The 20,290-nt window shown below is 35.6% G+C and overlaps 1 protein-coding gene across 4 annotated transcripts; it reads right to left on the bottom strand.

Annotated features, from left to right (window-relative positions):
- Window positions 1–1,581: 1,581 nt before the first annotated feature.
- LOC131542189 (sialoadhesin-like) lies at window positions 1,582–17,904 on the bottom strand. 4 transcript variants are annotated; one of them, XM_058778613.1, is made up of 10 exons: window positions 17,734–17,904; window positions 17,391–17,447; window positions 9,141–9,491; window positions 8,794–9,042; window positions 7,166–7,420; window positions 6,831–7,070; window positions 3,481–3,571; window positions 3,337–3,382; window positions 3,005–3,243; window positions 1,582–2,857 (listed from the first exon to the last, which is right to left on the bottom strand). In XM_058778613.1, exons 1-10 carry the CDS (start codon window positions 17,855–17,857, stop codon window positions 2,800–2,802), a joined length of 1,710 nt encoding a protein of 569 aa, XP_058634596.1. In that variant the 5' UTR covers window positions 17,858–17,904; the 3' UTR covers window positions 1,582–2,799. The 4 variants fall into 4 exon arrangements, with proteins under 4 accessions (XP_058634596.1, XP_058634587.1, XP_058634617.1 ...); XM_058778604.1 differs by having other exon boundaries at window positions 3,337–3,385; window positions 17,734–17,903; XM_058778634.1 differs by lacking the exon at window positions 17,734–17,904 and adding an exon at window positions 17,574–17,618 and having other exon boundaries at window positions 3,337–3,385.
- Window positions 17,905–20,290: the final 2,386 nt, after the last annotated feature.

Raw genomic sequence — 20,290 nt, forward strand, 5'->3', positions numbered from 1 at the left:
TCACCCACAGTTTTGAACAGAGACATTATAGTGCACTATCCAAACTTAATTTTTTATAATTCATGAATGAAAATATTTTGTAACATGATTTTAATGTACCATTTACATGGTAATGCAATGTCTGATTTTAAAATGGGTTTCAAAGGATGAATTTTGAAATTTTAAGTTTTCTACTGATAAATAATTTCTTATGATTTCTAATTCGTGATAGAGAAAAAGGCAACTAAGAAGACTTTCTGTGACAAAGGTCAGAATTCATGTCATGATGTAGATTTTTTTCAGGTGCACTCTTGTCATAAACAGAGGTGTCAAATCCAGGGTCAGAAAGTAAAAGTCCTGCCATGTGTTTATTCCACCCATGAACTCAGCAGCTGATTTCACCAGAGGAGGAACCAACTCATTCCTTTCAAGTCACAAGCAAGTTTCGAGTCAAATCCCAAGACCTCAATGAGTTGAGGTAATTAAGAGATAATTGAGAGACTAATTAAATGATGATTGTGCATTAGTGATGAACACCTGCTGTTACTGTGAATCACAGAGGATCAGATGTTGATGTTTTATTGGTTAAAATGATACCACCATCATGTAGATCAGTGTTTGCTTTAGTTGGGCTCTTGACCCTTGACTCCTGTGTTAGATCTCTCTGTAGCAATGCATGTGCTGTTGTAAAGCGGAGAGATCAGTGCTGTGCAGTGAGCAACTGTTAGTTGTTTTCATATGATGAGGTAATCATTAGGTGCTTACCTGTTTGCATCCAATATACTGTGTGTATATATATACACATACAACATTTTTCATTTTTTTAATTTATGTTCTGCTTTTGAATAAACAACTCTGTGAAACCACAGTACGAAAGAATGTTAAATCTAGTGCATTTAAATATTTAAACTCCAGTCCTACTCAGACACACACAGACATCAAGAACCAGCGTATGAATCTCAACAATGGTGACAATCAACAAAATGCTTCATGCTGCAATGCATGCTGGGTAACACCACAGTATGAATAATTATTGTCACCACTGTTGAGGATCGTATGATAAGTGTTCATGTCTAAAAGCCTGATTAATTTTTTCCAATATTTAATATTACGATGGCATTTGTTTAATAGTAAATTCCTGCAGTCCTGTAACAGCTGAACGTCAGTAAATAAACCAAAGAGAGACACCTTCATGATGTTCATTCAAGTGACATAAAAGCCAAAAGTGTAAGCTCATCTGCTACCTCAAGCTTTTAATTCAGCAATGTGCAAATGTTTGTTGTGAAGCAATATTGCAATTGCTTAAAAGCAATCTATTCTCAGTTACTAAAAGGGTCAAGAGCCCAACTAAAGCAAACACTGATCTCCATGATGGTGGCATCATTTTAACCAATAAAACATCAACATCTGATCCTCTGTAATTCTCAATAACAGCAGGTGTTCATCACTAATGCACAATCAACATTTAATTAGTCTCTCAATTATCTCTTAATAATCTTGGGATTTGACTCGAAACTTGCTTGTGACTTGAAAGGAATGACTTGGTTCCTCCTCTGGTGAAATCAGCTGCTGAGTTCATGGGTGGAATAAACACATGGCAGGACTTTTACTTTCTGACCCTGGATTTGACACCTCTGGTCATAAATTAATCTATTACTTTTCCTACATAATTTTTTAACAGAAAAAGTGGTAAAATACCTATTTAGGAGTCTTAGACCTTTCCAACGATATATAGTTTGTCATGATTAGATTAGGATTTAATTGTAAAATAGTGAAGTAAAGGTAGGCGTCCCACAGGGTGGACGGTGACAGTTAAGAGGTTAAATGTGGGTCAAGATCGGCAATACTTATGTGGCCCACATATCTACATTTGACATCTGGCTCATGTCTTGTGTGCCGTCTTAAACCCGGTACCACCTCTGCCAAACTCGGGCCATGTTTGGCCCACATGCTGTATGCCAGTGCCGGATGAATGGCAGATGAATATTTGAATATATATATATAAAACAACAGAATATATTATTCTATAATATACTATATAACATCATATATTATATAATATCATATGAGGCATGAATATAATTTTGCATACAAGTAAACACATAATAACACACAACACGAGCTTCATGTTATGCATTTAAAAAATATATTTTCAAAATATATTTAACAGTTTCACATTTATGTGAATATATTACCTTACTGTATGGGAAAACATTGGCATTTTACTCAAAAATATTTGAAATGGATTTTAAATATGGGTCAAGATCGGCAATACTTATGTGGCCCACATATCTGTATTTGACATCTGGGCCAAATACTGCATTTGACATCTGGCCCATGTCTTGTGTGCCGTCTTAAACCCTATACCATCTCTGCCAAACCCGGGCCATGTTTGGCCCACATGCTGTATGCCAGTGCCGGATGAATGCCAGCTTTGCCAGATGCATGCCAAATCTGGGCCAAATTTGTTTGCTGACTGGGAAGCTACTAAAGTATGTAGTATCGGATATAAATATCCCTTTAAAGCAACAACTGCACAGGTTCACGTTTTAAAGTGCATGCTACATCACAACATCAAACAAAAAGCTTTTTATTTTTTTTTTAACTTTGACTTTTTCTGTTTCCGGTTCAGCTGGTTTGATGTGCCATAAATTATGTTGAATTGCATGCTATATTAAGTAGCCATACTTTCAAGTACATTGTTTAATTAACTTCTTTTTCTTTTTTTTTCCTTTTTTTCATATTCAATCAATATTTGTGGCTTTTACTTTTCCCAGCAGACCAGATTGATGTCTGAACACAGGCTTCATAACGGTCTGTTCATTTGACGTGGCTGTAGATCACAGAGACCTCTTCCACAGTCTCCACATCTGATCGCCTAAAACAAAATAAAATGAAAACAGAAACATGATGATGTAAAGCCTCAGATTACATGATGATAAAGTCATTTTTAAAATACAGCCACTTTGTATAGCACGTTTCTTTGAGTAGTGAGCAGATGATGACAGAAGTTTTATTTTTGCACCTCATGGCAGCACAAGGCCGGTGAATCCTGATATTTCCATACTGGTTTTCGTTCTCCTCTGCTCTCTTCATCAGTTTGGTTTTGTGATGTTGGACTGTCGCATACTGGATCTCCTCAGCATCTCTGTCTCTGTCCCTTCTGGGTTTGCTGGATGAAATGCTGGCATACGGAGCATCATCACAAGCAGCTGATTCAGACACGGGAACGTCCCTCTCGGCTACATTATTGTACAGATCATCCTGAAATGAAAGAAAATGAATTATTATACAGTACATATGAAACCTAGCTAAAAGTACATGACAAATATTTCTGGTCATGTCTGGCTGATTTACCTGTTTTGGTGCGGCATCTTCAACTTTTGCACCTCTTCGTTTTCTCCTGCTTTTATGACATTAGGGTAAGTGGTGTTTAAAGATTTATTACTACTTATCACATGAAGCAATTCCACCTGCACTGCAATTGAGAATCCAACTTACATTATGAACACAATATTGATGATAATGATGAATAATCCTACACATGCCACTGTGATTCCCAGCCAGACAGGCCAACCCAGACCATGATGCACTGAAAGATGAAGGATATTAGTTAAGATTGACTCTCAAAGCTACACCCAGTCACAGGGGCATAGCCATCATTTCAGAAGTGAGGGGGGCAGAAATGTAATATATACACTGTTAAAAATTGCTGTAAAAAATGGCAAAATTTTGACAGTAACATGCTGTTTTCCATTAAAACAGTGCATTCTGGGTAATATTTGTCATTTTCGAGAAAGTAGCATGCTGCTATATATCGTGTATTAACAGCGTTCAAAGTCAACACTCAAGAGACTGTGTTTCAAATCATAACCTACACCCTCATTCACTAATCCCTACATGAGTTTACTAATATAGTCCACCTGACAGAGAGAATGAACACTAATGAGTGAATTCAGCCAATGATGAACAGCTGCTGTTAACAAGCAGAATCACTGATGAAAAGAGAAACAAGACAAACACAAAAACTACAACTGACTTCAGACACAGCCTTAGATGAAATCAACTGAAGATTTAAACAACTCAACAAACAGCTTTACCAGCTTCACACTTTAATAACCAGACTGACTTTATTTCTGTCAGACATCTACAGAAGATCTTATTGAGAAGGAACAGAGGTTTAGATTATGTTTTATCAGAGGTGGATAATCCAGGGGTCAGAAAGTAAAAGTCCTGCCATATTTTTATTCCACCCATGAACTCAGCAGCTGATTTCACCAGAGGAGGAACCAAGTCAGTCCTTTCAAGTCACAAGCAAGTCTCAAGTCAAATCCCAAGTCCTCAAAGAGTTAAAGTTAATGAGATAATTAAGACTAGAACTGCCATGGGGTAAATTTTACCTGTGGCTGTTTTTCAAATGTACATATCAGATTTTCAACAAAACATTCAAGTTTCCCAGTCATTGACTTTTACTAAAATTATGTCATTTACAATCCAATGTTTTTAAAAATGATTTAGATAAAACCAGATCAAAAAACGGAGCATTTATACCTATAAGTATAAGGTCAAATTTACCCGCTATATAATGCATGTATTTTCGCGCTGCCATTTTCTTGCCGCTTATGTTTTAACATTGTACATTTCTAAGCAACGCCTTTCACTCACCGATTTAACGGTTATCAGTTTCATAAATAAAGTCAAAATTACTAAAAGACGGTAGATATTAGAAACACTAAATGCCATGAGTGATGGTGAGTCTGATGGTAAGTTATGTGTCCTGGGTCGGCTCAGCATCTGACGGCTCATCTGACAGTGTTCCAGACATCATATTTAGATGTTTTAGCCTAACATTACTCATAATTGGTCAAACTTTGGTTTTATTATTTAATTTTTGTCTTGCCATATCGTTTATTGTTCGCTACTGTGTTGCTATTTATTCTAGTTATTCTATTCTAGTCTGCCGTTTCCTGAAGAAAAGAAAAAATCCGATTTATGATGTAATGAATAAAACATTTTTTTGATTACCCGAAGTTTATTGGTGTTGATCTCTTATTCAAATTATAAATTATATAACTAAACAAATTAATTATTGGGCCTAGGTGAAGCTGTGTGCTAGAATTTGTCATAGCATCATCCTATGCATTGTGGTGAATTATTATTTCTCATTATTGTGTATTGGCTATTTTAGTAATTTAAATAACATGGGTTATCCTAATATATTGATTAATGACATCGTATTATAATATTACACCACCCAAATATTTACTACCTTCTAATTTTCGTTGTCAGTGCAGGCCTTTTTTTTTTTTTTTTTTTAGCTTACTGACCATTATGGATTAGTGTAGGCTGCATTAAAAAGTCTTGAACATAAAACAACACGGTAAAAATATAGTTGATGACTAGACAATCATTTCATTACTCTAGACACTTCTTTGTGAAGACAGTGGCATAATACAGTGAAATAATATCCCAGCCAACAATCTTATGTGGGGCCCAGATGTGTGGCACCTGGTCTATCTAACTGGGGCCCAGCCAGTTTTGTTCTCGGGTTTCCATGAGGGCCCCACATGGGTCAGCCCAGATTAACCAATGAAATGAACACTGCTCAGTATGCATACTACAGAGTAAAAAAATAAGACTGAAGCAGCACTGCAGTTCATTAGATAATTAAGTGATTAATCTAGTACTGATTGAGCATTAGTGACGAACACCTGCTTAAGAAAAAAGAGACGAGCAGAGACACAACAGCTACTATTGACTTCCAGCCACAGCCTGCAAAACAACTGCAAATAAAAGACATTAAATCTCTGAAGATCTCAGCAGAGGAGGATTAAACAACTCCACAAACAGCATTACTAGCATCATTATTACTAACCAGACTGACGTTATTTCTGTCAGACTTCTACAAAAGTTTTTAAGAATTACAGAGGTTCAGATGTTGGTTTTATTGAAAAGTATATTTGTCACCATTATAGAGAATAGTGTTTGTTTTAGTTGGCCCTCACAATTTTAACTCTAGTCTCTCTCCGGCTGCTTTGTGTTTGTTATGACAAAACAAGCAAGAAAAAACTGATGACAAAGATACAATCATTGAATAAAGACCTGACTCTAAAGACTGATTTCTGATAGCACAGATGATGTGATAACAATTCCACATTACTAATGCTTGACAAGTGAGTGTGCATACCAACATTCAACAACACAAAAGAACATTAAAATATATTTTTCACAAAATGCTTTGAACTCCTGCATCGCAAACACACACAGACATCAAGAATCAGTGTATGAATCTCAACAACGGTGACATGATTCATGCTGCAGTGCATTCTGGGTGCAGCACATAAAAGTCATCCATGGCTCCCAGCATGTATTACAGCATTAACTGTGTCACCGTTGTTGAGGTTCATACACTGATTATTGATGTCTGTGTGTCTGAAAGAACTGACAGTTAAAAATCCAAATTCAGAGATTAATTCAAAGTAGAACCACCACTGCCTGTGAAACTACAACATGCAAAGAAAGGATTGCATAGGATCCAGCAATGACCATTTATGAAGAACTTTAAAAGCATGATAAAACAAACATATTGAACTACTGTGTTATTTAAACACAAAAAGATTCATCAAGAATTTGTGTATGAATCTCAATAATGGTGACAATCAAAAATTTCATGCTGCAATGCATGCTGGGTACCTAGTGTCTGTGCAGTGAGTGCACATTGACCTCACATGCTATAAGGTTCACTTTTAGCTCACTGTTACCTCACATTGTGACCTCATCACGAGTATCCTGGGAGCTCATGGTGAGATCAAATTGTTGACTGGGCACCCTTCATAAAAGAAAATCTTCACCTGTGAAAGTAACAGCGTCTGATCTCTGAGATCCATGTTGATTGTGAGCCTCACAGTAGAAGCGTCCACTCTGTAGTGCACTGAAACTCTGTCCAGATTCAACAGCTGAGCTTTGATTCTCCTTAAACCAGCTGATATCTGCAGGTGGGTTTGAATCACTGCTGCAGATCAGAGTCACTGAATCTCCCTCCACTATTTCACCAGATCCATTTATAGACACTGAGACATTCCTGGGTGGATCTAAAACAGAAAAACACTGATATCATTAACAATCACAATGCATTTGACATCACATAGGATTAAATACCAGAGTTATTTAACCATCATTAACTCACACATGACGTTTAAAGTCACAGCATCAGAGTATTTATCTATATCTTCATATCTGGACTTGCACTTGTATTCTCCACTGTGATCAGAGCTGATCTTTGAGATGCTGTAGATTTTTCCAGATCCTACAAACGTTTCTCCTTTAAACCAGCTGATTTCTGCAGGTGGGTTTGAATCACTGCTGCAGCTCAGAGTCACTGAATCTCTCTCCACTATTTCACCAGATGGACTGATGAAGATCACAGGATTCACTGGAGGATCTACAGGATATATATTTATTTTTTATTTTATTTTTTCGTTGTCAACTTTTTATTTATTTTCACATACAACATCATAAAATCCATTCAAAACAAACATTCAAAACAAAACCACAGACATAATCAATACTTTAAAAGTCCAGTCAAAAAGGAGAGAGAGAGGGTGGGGGGAGAAAAAACATCTTGATGTCAAAATCCAGCATTTTTCAAAAAATCCCTGGTGCCTAAAGGGTTAACTTGAATACTATTCAAATACTATTTTATATATGGTAATGCCCAAACAGACAAAAGATTCCTTAATAGGGATAAATGAGGGAATAGAATAATTAACCTTAACATTGTTAATTGGCACTAAAGCAGATTTGCTCCAATTTATTTTGTATCCTGATAAGCTACTAAAATGATCACATTCCTTAATTATACTACCCAGTCAACACGTGAGATCACGTGATTATCAAAGTGACATCACACCATTGTCATACAGTGATCCTCACAGTGTGAGTAATATGTGAGCTCATAGTGAATTCAAAATGTTGAGCAGGTTCAGAGGAGGCAGTTCAAATATCAGTCACCGGGGCACATTCTACTTCCTGTTTCTCAACACTATCACAGAGATATCACAGTGCTCTCACATGATGAGTTCATGAGTGCACGCCCAGCTAACAGATTTCTGTAATAAGACACAAGTGAAACATTCGTTACCATCGTGGTGAGTAGTGTTTGCTTTAGTTGGGCTCTTGACCCTTGACTTTATAACTTTGAATTTTTTTGGGGCTGCTGTAACTGTGTTTCACAGATTCTTGATGTCTCTCTTTGTTTAAATGAGAGGATAGTTAATAATGTTTGATGCTTATGCTTTTATAATCCTTTGTAAACTATTATGAGACTGCTGTATCATATCCTGCATAATCACAGAGCTATTATATTTAGAAACTTTAGATTAATAAAATCTCACCAAGACAGCATATTGAGTGTAGGTGATGACTGTGTTGTTGTCATCAATAACAAACCAATATCACCTGGTTGCAGTCTCTTTTTGGGTTTTCTTGCCATAACAAGTGTGCTCTACAAACACAGTTACAGCAGCCCCAAAAAATGCAATGTTGTAAAGTCAAGGGTCAAGAGCCCAACTAAAGCAAATACTACTCACCGCGATGGTAACGTCAAACAAAACAATAAAACATCATCATCTAAATCTCTGTTAATTCTCAATAAGCACTTTTGTAGATGTCTGACAGAAATAAGAACCCCACTCATCTTTTTCAGTTCACAATGAGCTCACATATTACTCACACTGTGAGTATCACCGTATGAGAATGTTGTGTTGTCACTGTGATCATCGCGTGATCTCACGTGTTGACTGGGTTTATACTCACATCTGACATTGAGCTGAACAGCAGGAGAGATGTAAGTGTGTCCATGTAGAGCACAGCTATATCTGCCTGCATCCTCTCTTCTGACTGACTGCAGCAGGAGTTGATTGTTTCTGTCTCTTCTCTCAGTTAATGGCTGTGAGTTTCTGTACCAGATGAATGTTGCTCCGTCAGTCAGAGCGCAGCTGCTTTTACATGTCAGACGGACTGAATCTCCCTCTGTCACTCTCTCAGGAGACTCCACCTGAAGATCTGAACACAACACACACATTATATCTAGTGCTGCTGTCATACACTGATTATTATTCATCATAATGCACAGAAAAAGAGTGAAACCTCATCAAAGTCACCTGTGACAGTAAGAGTCACTCCTGGATAACCAGTCCATTTTCCATCAGGTTTATCAGTGATGAATCTGAAATAGTACATGTGTTCATCTTTCTGTGTCACATGACTCAGTCTGATGGTGCAGCTCTGCTGTTTATCTCCCAGATACTGAAGCCTCTGACTGTATTCAGGGTCCTCAGACAGATCTGGAGGCTCTACATGATCTATAACAAGTGTTTTGGTCCAGAGCACTTTCATGATCTTATATCCAGGAGGGTATGTATAAGTGCAGTAGATTGTCACTGTTGATCCCTCTAGTGCACAGATATATGAAGGACTGTAACTCACACCCCAACCATACTGTCCATAAACTCCTGAAAACAACAGTCATGAAGAAATAATGAAATAATGAAAATTCCTTTTTGCAAGCACATGTGAACAATAACGAGTTCATTAATTATAGTAGTTTTACCAGTTATACATATTTTCATTTAACCAGCCAAAACCTTTGTCCTTTTATTTCTAAAATTGAGTCCTACACTGTAAAACCCAACAAGTCACGGTAACTCAAACCGTTTGAGTAAACCTATTGCCTTAACCTCTTAACTGTCACCGTCCACCCTGTGGGACGCCTACCTTTACTTCACTATTTTACAATTAAATCCTAATCTAATCATGACAAACTATATATCGTTGGAAAGGTCTAAGACTCCTAAATAGGTATTTTACCACTTTTTCTGTTAAAAAATTATGTAGGAAAAGTAATAGATTAATTTATGACCAGAGGTGTCAAATCCAGGGTCAGAAAGTAAAAGTCCTGCCATGTGTTTATTCCACCCATGAACTCAGCAGCTGATTTCACCAGAGGAGGAACCAACTCATTCCTTTCAAGTCACAAGCAAGTTTCGAGTCAAATCCCAAGACCTCAACGAGTTGAGGTAATTAAGATAATTGAGAGACTAATTAAATGTTGATTGTGCATTAGTGATGAACACCTGCTGTTACTGTGAATCACAGAGGATCAGATGTTGATGTTTTATTGGTTAAAATGATGCCACCATCATGGAGATCAGTGTTTGCTTTAGTTGGGCTCTTGACCCTTTTAGTAACTGAGAATGGATTGCTTTTAAGCAATTGCAATATTGCTTCACAACAAACATTTGCACATTGCTGAATTAAAAGCTTGAGGAAGCAGATGAGCTTACACTTTTGGCTTTTATGTCACTTGAATGAACATCATGAAGGTGTCTCTTTGGTTTATTTACTGACGTTCAGCTGTTACAGAACTGCAGGAATTTACTATTAAACAAATGCCATCGTAATATTAAATATTGGAAAAATTAAGAATTATATTGCTCAGGCTTTTAGACATGAACACTTATCATACGATCCTCAACAGTGGTGACAATAATTATTCATACTGTGGTGTTACCCAGCATGCATTGCAGCATGAAGCATTTTGTTGATTGTCACCATTGTTGAGATTCATCTGGTTCTTGATGTCTGTGTGTGTCTGAGTAGGACTGGAGTTTAAATATTTAAATGCATTAGATTTAAAATTCTTTCTCTATAACTACTACAGCAGTAAATTCATTGCGTACTGTGGTTTCACAGAGTTGTTTATTCAAAAGCAGAACATAAATTAAAAAAATGAAAAATGTTGTATGTGTATGTATATATATATATATATATATACACACAGTATATTGGATGCAAACAGGTAAGCACCTGATGATTACCTCATCATATGAAAACAACTAACAGTTGCTCACTGCACAGCACTGATCTCTCCGCTTTACAACAGCACATGCATTGCTACAGAGAGATCTAACACAGGAGTCAAGGGTCAAGAGCCCAACTAAAGCAAACACTGATCTACATGATGGTGGTATCATTTTAACCAATAAAACATCAACATCTGATCCTCTGTGATTCACAGTAACAGCAGGTGTTCATCACTAATGCACAATCATCATTTAATTAGTCTCTCAATTATCTCTTAATTACCTCAACTCGTTGAGGTCTTGGGATTTGACTCGAAACTTGCTTGTGACTTGAAAGGAATGAGTTGGTTCCTCTGGTGAAATCAGCTGCTGAGTTCATGGGTGGAATAAACACATGGCAGGACTTTTACTTTCTGACCCTGGATTTGACACCTCTGTTTATGACAAGAGTGCACCTGAAAAAAATCTACATCATGACATGAATTCTGACCTTTGTCACAGAAAGTCTTCTTAGTTGCCTTTTTCTCTATCACGAATTAGAAATCATAAGAAATTATTTATCAGTAGAAAACTTAAAATTTCAAAATTCATCCTTTGAAACCCATTTTAAAATCAGACATTGCATTACCATGTAAATGGTACATTAAAATCATGTTACAAAATATTTTCATTCATGAATTATAAAAAATTAAGTTTGGATAGTGCACTATAATGTCTCTGTTCAAAACTGTGGGTGACAGTTAAGGGGTTAAAAACCCAATTTAGGTTAACTCAGACCGTTTGAGGAAACTGATTGCCTTAAACCATTTAAATTTTTAAAACTAACAATTATGAGTGCTCTGAACTTATTTCAGTTGAGTTCACTAAAATAAAATATACATTGCAGTTAAGTAATTAAGTGATTAATTAAGTGCTGATTGAGCATTAGTGATGAACACCTGCTGTTAACAAACAGAATCACTGACAGAAAGAGAAACACAAGAACAACAAATAACTTTAGTCACAGCCTTAGATGAAATCAACTGAAATAAAATACATTAAATCTCAAGATCTGATTAAACAACCCCACAAACAGCATCACCAGCTCCACTTATTAATAACCAGACTTTACTTTATTTTTGTCAGACATCTACAGAAGATCTTATTGAGAATTAACTAAGGTTTAGATGTTGATTTATTGTTTCAATTGAAGTAACCATGTTAGAGATCAGTGTCTGCTTTAGTTGGGCTCTTGACCCTTGATTTCTGGGTTAGTTGTTTTTTTCCTTCCTTGTTTTCTCTGGCTGTTGTAACCATGTGTTCTTCAAATATGTCATTTACAGCTCAAAAGTCCAGAGTAAATGATCAGTAGTTGGTTGTTATAAATTTTTGATGAGAATCATCTGTTAGTGAACTGATCTCATTGAGAGTGGTTATAGACTCATTGTGTGTCTAGTCTCTGCTTAAATGGATGTTGTATTGCTCATAGTAAAACTGATTTTAAGAGCCAGTGGTTCCGTCACAGTTCGTTAATATAAAGGACTTTACAGATAGTTTGTTCACAAAAAGTTTCAATCTAAGCAGACTCACACAGACATCAAGAATCAACTTATGAACCTCAACAATGGTGACCATTAAAAAAAAAAAAAAAAAAATCATGCAGCAATGCATGCTGGGTGCCATGGATGAGTTTTGTACTATGCTAGTACCCAGCTTGCATTGCAGCATGAATTTATTTATTTATTATTTTTTTTTAATGGTCACCATTGTTGAGATTCATAAGGTCAATACAATATCCCTTTAATCAGAGATTAGACACAGAATAAGTTTATACTCACTTTCAATGAGATCAGCTCACTAATGATTGTACAAGATGATTGTAATGAAATGTATATAACAAAAATTCTGATTACTTTCTCTGGGCTTTTGAGCTGTAACAAATATGTTTGAGAAACACACGGTTACAACAGCAAGAGAAAGGGGAAAAAAAAAACAATTAACACAAAAATCAAGGGTCAAGAGCCCAACTAAAGCAGACACTGATCTCTAACATGGTTACTTCAAATGAAACAATACATCAACATCTAAACCTTAGTTAATTCTCAATAAGATCTTCTGTAGATGTCTGACAGAAATAAAGTCAGTCTGGTTATTAATAAGTGGAGCTGGTGATGCTGTTTGTGGGGTTGTTTAATCAGATTTTGAGAGATTTTATGTATTGTATTTCAATTGATTTCATCTAAGGCTGTGTCTGAAGTCAGTTGTAGTTCTTGTGTTTCTCTTTTCTTCAGTGATTCTGTTTGTTAACAGCAGGTGTTCGTCACTAATGCTCAATTAGCACTTAATTAATCAATTAATTACTTCACTGCAAGTTTTAAAACTTAACATGGTTCAAGCCAAGGGGAATTGGTTTACTCAAACGGTTTGAGTTACTCTAACTTGTCGGGTTTTACAGTGTGCAGTGTACACTGTAAAACCCAACAAGTTAGGGTAACTCAGAAGTTTGAGGAAATTGATTGCCTTAAAACATTTAAGTTTTTTAAAACTAATAGTGATGAGTACTCTGAACTTATTTCAGTTGAGTTCACTAAAATAATATATACATTGCAGTTAAGTAAATAAGTGATTAATTAAGTGCTAATTGAGCATTAGTGATGAACACCTGCTGTTAACAAACAGAATCACTGACAGGAAGAGAAACACAAGAACATCTGACCTTAGACACATGCTTAGATGAAATCAACTGAAATAAAATACATTAAATCTCAAGATCTGATTAAACAACACACAAACAGCATCACCAGCTCCACTTATTAATAACCAGACAGACTTTATTCCTGTCAGACATCTACAGAAGATCTTATTGAGAATTAACTAAGGTTTAGATGTTGATTCATTTTCATTTGAAGTAACCATGTTAGATATCAGTGTCTGCTTTAGTTGGGCTCTTGAGCCTTGACTTCTGTATTAGTAGTTTTTTTTTCTCTCTCTCTTTTTCTCAGGTTGTTGTAACCATGTGTTCGTTGAACATATTTGTTACAACTCAAAAGCCCAGAGGAAATGATCAGTAGTTGGTTGTTATATATTTATAATGACAGTCATCTATTAGTGAACTGATCTCATTGAGAATAAACACAAATCATTGTGTGTCTAATTGATTATAGTAAAAGTGATTCTAAGAGCCAGTGGTTCTGTGACAGTCAGTTAATACACTCAAACAAATGATTTGGTCTAAATTGTTCCAGTGTTCATGTGTTTCCACACTACAGAGTGTTCAAGTAGAATTGAAGCAGTGCTGGAGTTAAGGAGATAATTATGTGATGATTGATCATTAATGATGAACACCTGCTGTTATCAAGAAGAATCACCGAAGGAAAGAGAAACACAAGAACTACAACTGACTTCAGCCACAGCTGAAGATGAAATCAACTGAAAAAAAAGAAGACATTAAATCTCTCAAGATCTGATTAAACAGCATCAGACTGACCAGATTGACTTTATTTCTGTCAGACTTCTAGAGAAGCTCTTATTGAGAATTAACAGAGGTTTAGATGCTTTATTGTTTTGTTTGAAATCACCATCAAAGAGACCAGTGTTTCCTTTTGTTGGGCTCTTGACCCTTGACATTTTGGTGTTAATATTACGCTGGTTACTTTAATTGTGTGTTTATATAGAACGCGCTTCGTTTAGCCAGCAAAGCTAAGAAAAGAAAAAAAAAAAGTTGTGGGTAAATGATCCACCGACCTCATTTCAAGTCCAACATCTGATTGTATGGATGTAGTACTGCTTTAGATTTTTTATATAGCTTCAGATGTAGTAGTCTTGTAAAATCAGATAATTTAAATAATTTACAAATCACTTTGTGCTCAAAAAGTTTTCATCTGGAACAAGGCAAAGATCACAGACATCAAGAATCAGCGTATGAATCTCAACAATGGTGACAGTCAACAAAATGCTTCATGTTGCAATGCATGCTGGGTACCAGCATAGTACAAGACTCTCCCATGTATCCCAGCATGCATTGCAGCATGAATAAACAACGCAGCTGAATTGTCTGATTATTTTCTTACTATTTTATTTTACGTATACTGTTATAGTTGTGAATTTTAGTAGCTTGTTTTGTGATGTTCAGAGTTTTATCTGAATATTTTCTTGACTGTCACCATTGTTGAGATTCATACACTGATTCTTGATGTCTGTTGTCTTTGTATCGCTACAGATGAAAACTTCATGTGCACAAGGTGATTTGTAAATTATTCAAATTATCTGATATTTACAATACTGCAAGATATGAAGCTACGAAAAAATCTAAAACAGTATAATGTCTATATAACCAGAAATTGGACTTGAAATGAGGTCAGCGACCAGATCTACCCACAAATTTTTTTTCACTTGGCTTCGCTGGTTAAGCTAAGTGTGTTTTAAATGATCACACAATTAAAGCAACCAGCGTAATATTAACACCAAAATGTCAAGGGTCAAGAGCCCAACAAAAGGAAACACTGGTCTCTTTGATGGTGATTTCAAACAAAACAATAAAGCATCTAAACCTCTGTTAATTCTCAATAAGAGCTTCTCTAGAAGTCTGACAGAAATAAAGTCAATCTGGTCAGTCTGATGCTGTTAAATCAGATCTTGATAGATTTAATGTCTTCTTTTTTTTTCAGTTGATTTCATCTTCAGCTGTGGCTGAAGTCAGTTGTAGTTCTTGTGTTTCTCTTTCCTTCGGTGATTCTTCTTGATAACAGCAGGTGTTCATCATTAATGATCAATCATCACATAATTATCTCCTTAACTCCAGCACTGCTTCAATTCCACTTGAACACTCTGTAGTGTGGAAACACATGAACACTGGAACAATTCAGACCAAATCATTTTTTTGAGTGTAACCATTAGGGTTGCAGTCTCTTTTTGAGTTTCCTTACCATAACAAACGTGCTTTACAAACACAGTTACAGAAGCCGAAAAAATATGTGACAAAGTCAAGGGTCGAGCCCAACTAAAGAAAACACTAATCACTATGATGGTAACATCAAACAAAACAATAAAACATCATCATCTAAATCTCTGTTAATTCAAAATAAGCGCTTTTGTAGATGTCTGACAGAAATTAAGTCAGTCTGGTTAATAATGAGTGAAGCTGGTGATTTGTTTATTTCAGTTGATTTCATCTAAGGCTGTTAATCTCCTTAACTCCAGCACTGCTTCAATTCTACTTGAACAGTCTGTAGCGTGGAAACACATGAACACTGGAACAATTTAGACCAAATCTTTTTTTTGAGTGTATAAAGGACTTTCTAAACAGTTTGTCCACAAAAAGTTTTAATTTACGGAACCAATTAGACTCACACAGACATCAAGAATCAGCTTATGAACCTCAACAATGGTGACCATTAAAAAAATATAATAATAATTTTGCAATGCATGCTGGGTACTAGCATAGTACAAAACTCATCCATGGCTCCCAGCATGCATTGCTGCATGATTTAAAAAAAAAAAATTTTAATGGTCACCATTGTTGAGGTTCACAAGCTGATTGTTGATGTCTGTGTGAGTCTTGTTACTGCCATAGATGAAAGCTTTTTGTGGACAAACTGTTTGGAAAGTCATTTATATTAACTGACTGTGACAGAACAAGTGGTTTTTAGAATTGCTTTTGCTATAATCAATATGTTCATTCAATCAGAGATTAAACACACAACGAGTCTATGCTCAATCTCTAATAGATGATTGTCATTATTAATATACAACAATCAACTACTGATCATTTCCTCTGGGCTTTTGAGTTGTAATAAACATGCTCAAAAAACACATGGTTATAACAGTCTGAAAAAAAGAGGAAATAAAACAACTAACACAAAAGTCAAGGGTCAAGAGCCCAACTAAAGCAGACACTGATCTCTAACATGGTTACTTCAAATGAAAATGAATCAACATCTAAACCTTAGTTAATTTTCAATAAGATCTTCTGTAGATGTCTGACAGAAATAAAGTCAGTCTGGTTATTAATAAGTAGAGCTGGTGATGCTATTTGTGGGGTTATTTAATCAGATCTTGAGATTTAATGTATTTTATTTCAGTTGATTTCATCTAAGGTTATGGCTGAAGTCAGTTGTTGTTCTTGTGTTTCTCTTTCTGTCAGTGATTCTGTTTGTTTACAGCAGGTGTTCATTACTAATGCTCAATCAGCACTTAATTAATCAATTAACTGAACTCAACTGAAATAAGTTCAGTGCACTCATGATTGTTAGATTTAAAAACTTAAATGTTTTAAGGCAACAAGTTTCATCAAACGGTTTGAGTTAACCTAACTTGGGTTTTTAAAGCAAACAGTTTACTCAAACGGTTTGAGTTACCGTGACTTGTTGGGCATATATCTTATTTAGTGAACTCAACTGAAATAAGTTCAGTGCACTCATAATTGTTATATTTAAAAACTTAAATGTTTTAAGGCAACAAGTTTCATCAAACGGTTTGAGTTAACCTAACTTGGGTTTTTAAAGCAAACAGTTTACTCAAACGGTTTGAGTTACCCTAACTGTTGGGTTTTACAGTGCAGGTGAGGCTCACCTGGAATCAAGAGCAGAAACACCAGAGGAAGAGGAGGAACCATTCTGATCAACGTCACTACATGAAATAAGATAATATATACAACAGTACAGCACCTCATTTTTAGTTTCATAGATCAGTCTACTGTAATATAAACACTGTAAAAATGAGAAAACTCTTTTTAAAATCATTATTTCTAATAACCTTTTAAAATATTTACTGTTGCAGTTTTACACTGTTGAAACTCAAGTACACACCAGCACTAGTTGTTCAGAGGTTACAAAAAAAAAAGTTTCCTGTGTGACTGGATATACATTATTTATTTTAGTTACATTATTTATTACTGAACAAGTGTAACTCTTACCGTGTTGTAGTTTCAGCCAATAGATTCCAGCAGAGTTAACTGCAAATGCAAGCTGAAACAGTTTTTCTGCTGTTCTCATTTTTTCCTTCCTCTTTTTAAAGTCTATTTTAGTGGCTTGCCCCATAACAAGACATGAACAACCAATACGAAACCACTTACAAAAGACTAAGACTTTATAAATAAATAAATAAATAACTCTTTCAAGAGAGCTGATTTAAAAATGTATAAATACATCATAGCGGCTAGCAGGAAAAAAATAATTAAAATCTAATGAAACTTTCAGTGTAAAAGGGAAATGTCTCGTCACCATGGTCAGATGGTGGTGACACTTAATGTTTTCTTTCTTTAGAGAGAAGTACTTCATTTTTATAGAGAGTATATGTTTGCACAATTAGATCAAACTGTTTAGATGCACAGTCAATAATAAGTTTACATTTAATTGATAGGAACGCTGCTTTGCCTTATATAAAAGAATCAGAGGTGGAAACCCAGTCAACACGTGAGATCACGCGATAATCACAGTGACATCACACCATTCTCATACGGTGATCCTCACAGTGTGAGTAATATATGAGCTCATTGTGAACTCAAAAAGATGAGCGGGGTTCTTATTTCTGTCAGACATCTACAAAAGCGCTTATTGAGAATTAACAGATTTAGATGATGATGTTTTATTGTTTTGTGTGACGTTACCATCGTGGTGAGTAGTGTTTGCTTTAGTTGGGCTCTTGACCCTTGACTTTATAACACTATATTTTTTGTGGCTGCTGTAACTGTGTTTGTAAAGCACATTTGTTATGGCAAGAAAAACCAAAAGAGACTGCAACCAGGTGATACTGGTTTGTTACTGATCATAACAGTGCGACCATCACCTAGATTCAGTATGCAGTCTTTGTGAGGAGTTATTAATTATTATTAGTTTTTAATAATAGCTCTGTGATTATACAGTATAGAACCCAGCAGTCTTATAATCAGTTATGAAGGATTATAAAATCATAAGACGCAAACATGTTGAACTACTGCGTCATTTAAACACAAAGAGAGACATCAAGAATCAGTGTATGAATCTCAACAATGGTGACAATCAAAAGCTTCATTCTGCAATGCATGCTGGGTACCTAGTCTCTGTGCAGTGAGTGCACTTTGACCTCACATTAGTATGAGCACACAGTGAGGGCGCTGTGAGGTTACACTTTTAGCTCACTGTTACCTCACATTGTGACCTCATCACGAGTATCCTGTGAGCTCATAGTGACATCACTGTGAGATCAAATTGTTGACTGGGAAGAGTACGAAAATATTCTAAAAGTAACGTCAAACAAAACAATAAAACATCATCATCTAAATCTCTGTTAATTCTCAATAAGCGCTTTTGTAGATGTCTGACAGAAATAAAGTCAGTCTGGTTAATAATGAGTGAAGCTGGTGATTTGTTTATTTCAGTTGATTTCATCGAAGGTTGTGTCTGGAAGTCAGTTGTATGTTTGGAGAAGGTTCTCATAACAGAAATCTGTTAGCTGGGTGTGCACTCGTGAGCTCATCATGTGAGAGCACTGTGATATCTCTGTGATAGTGTTGAGAAACAGGAAGTAGAATGTACCCCGGTGACTGATATTTGAACTGCCTCCTCTGAACCTGCTCAACATTTTCAAGTACTCCTCGCTGCAGACTGTAGCGCGGTGACGTCAGGTACCTACGTCAAGTATGTGTTTACCGCGCATGCGCAAAGTGACGTATGGTATGTCTATAAAACGCATGCGCAGTAGCGCGGTGACGCCACGTACCTACGTTACCTATGTATTTACATTGTAAATACACCGGTTCAATAATGGATCATTCACTTTCGGTTTTACTTACTTTTGTTTTCTTATAAATGTGCGTTTGTGTTGTGTTGACTTTTAATTGTAAGAATGCTTTGATCTTAATCATAGACAGTGTCATTGCAAATGTGTGCGATTTCAAACATTTATGACATGCTTTATGATATGTGTTAGTATTCGAAGTGACAGGGATTCTGGTGCTGGTCTTTAAAAGTCTTATTTCACCTAAAATTAGCCTTTAAAGATGTATTAAAATAGAGCAGAAATACTTATATTAATAAAGTAATGAATTGCATGCATTGCAAAAAATACAAATAAATAAATACATACATTCATGCATGCATACATACATATACTGTATATATATATATATATATGTGTGTGTGTGTGTGTGTGTGTGTGTGTGTGTATGTATGTTTCTCATATTTGTCATCTTTTTCATTAACATTATCAAAAATTAATAGATACTGTAACAAATGTATTATTCATTGTTAGTTCATGTTAATTAATACATTAGCTAGTGTTAACCAATGACACCTTATTGTAAAGTGTTACCTCTTAAATTTACCTTCATGTTCATATGACTTTTTAGGGACATTATCAGTGAGACGAAATTCAGAGAAGAGGCTCACTTCATATGTCTAGACAGATAGTTCTTTAACTCCTTAACATGTAGTGAATACTGTAAAAAGTATTTGAGTGTCTGTCTCTCTTCTCATCTTTCTGTCTGTCTCATC

Source organism: Onychostoma macrolepis, chromosome 01 (assembly GCF_012432095.1).
Source record: "Onychostoma macrolepis isolate SWU-2019 chromosome 01, ASM1243209v1, whole genome shotgun sequence".
Classification (NCBI taxonomy): Eukaryota; Metazoa; Chordata; class Actinopteri; order Cypriniformes; family Cyprinidae; genus Onychostoma; species Onychostoma macrolepis.

Coding starts and splice junctions, on each gene's coding strand:
- LOC131542189 (XM_058778604.1), bottom strand. CDS start 17,857: ATGGGGCAAGCCACTAAAATAGACTTTAAAAAGAGGAAGGAAAAAATG. Junction 3,572..6,830: donor AGACGCTGTTACTTTCACAG/GTGAAGATTTTC, acceptor TTCATCTTTCAG/TGCATCATGGTCTGGGTTGG. Junction 2,858..3,004: donor CGGCCTTGTGCTGCCATGAG/GTGCAAAAATAA, acceptor ATTTTGTTTTAG/GCGATCAGATGTGGAGACTG.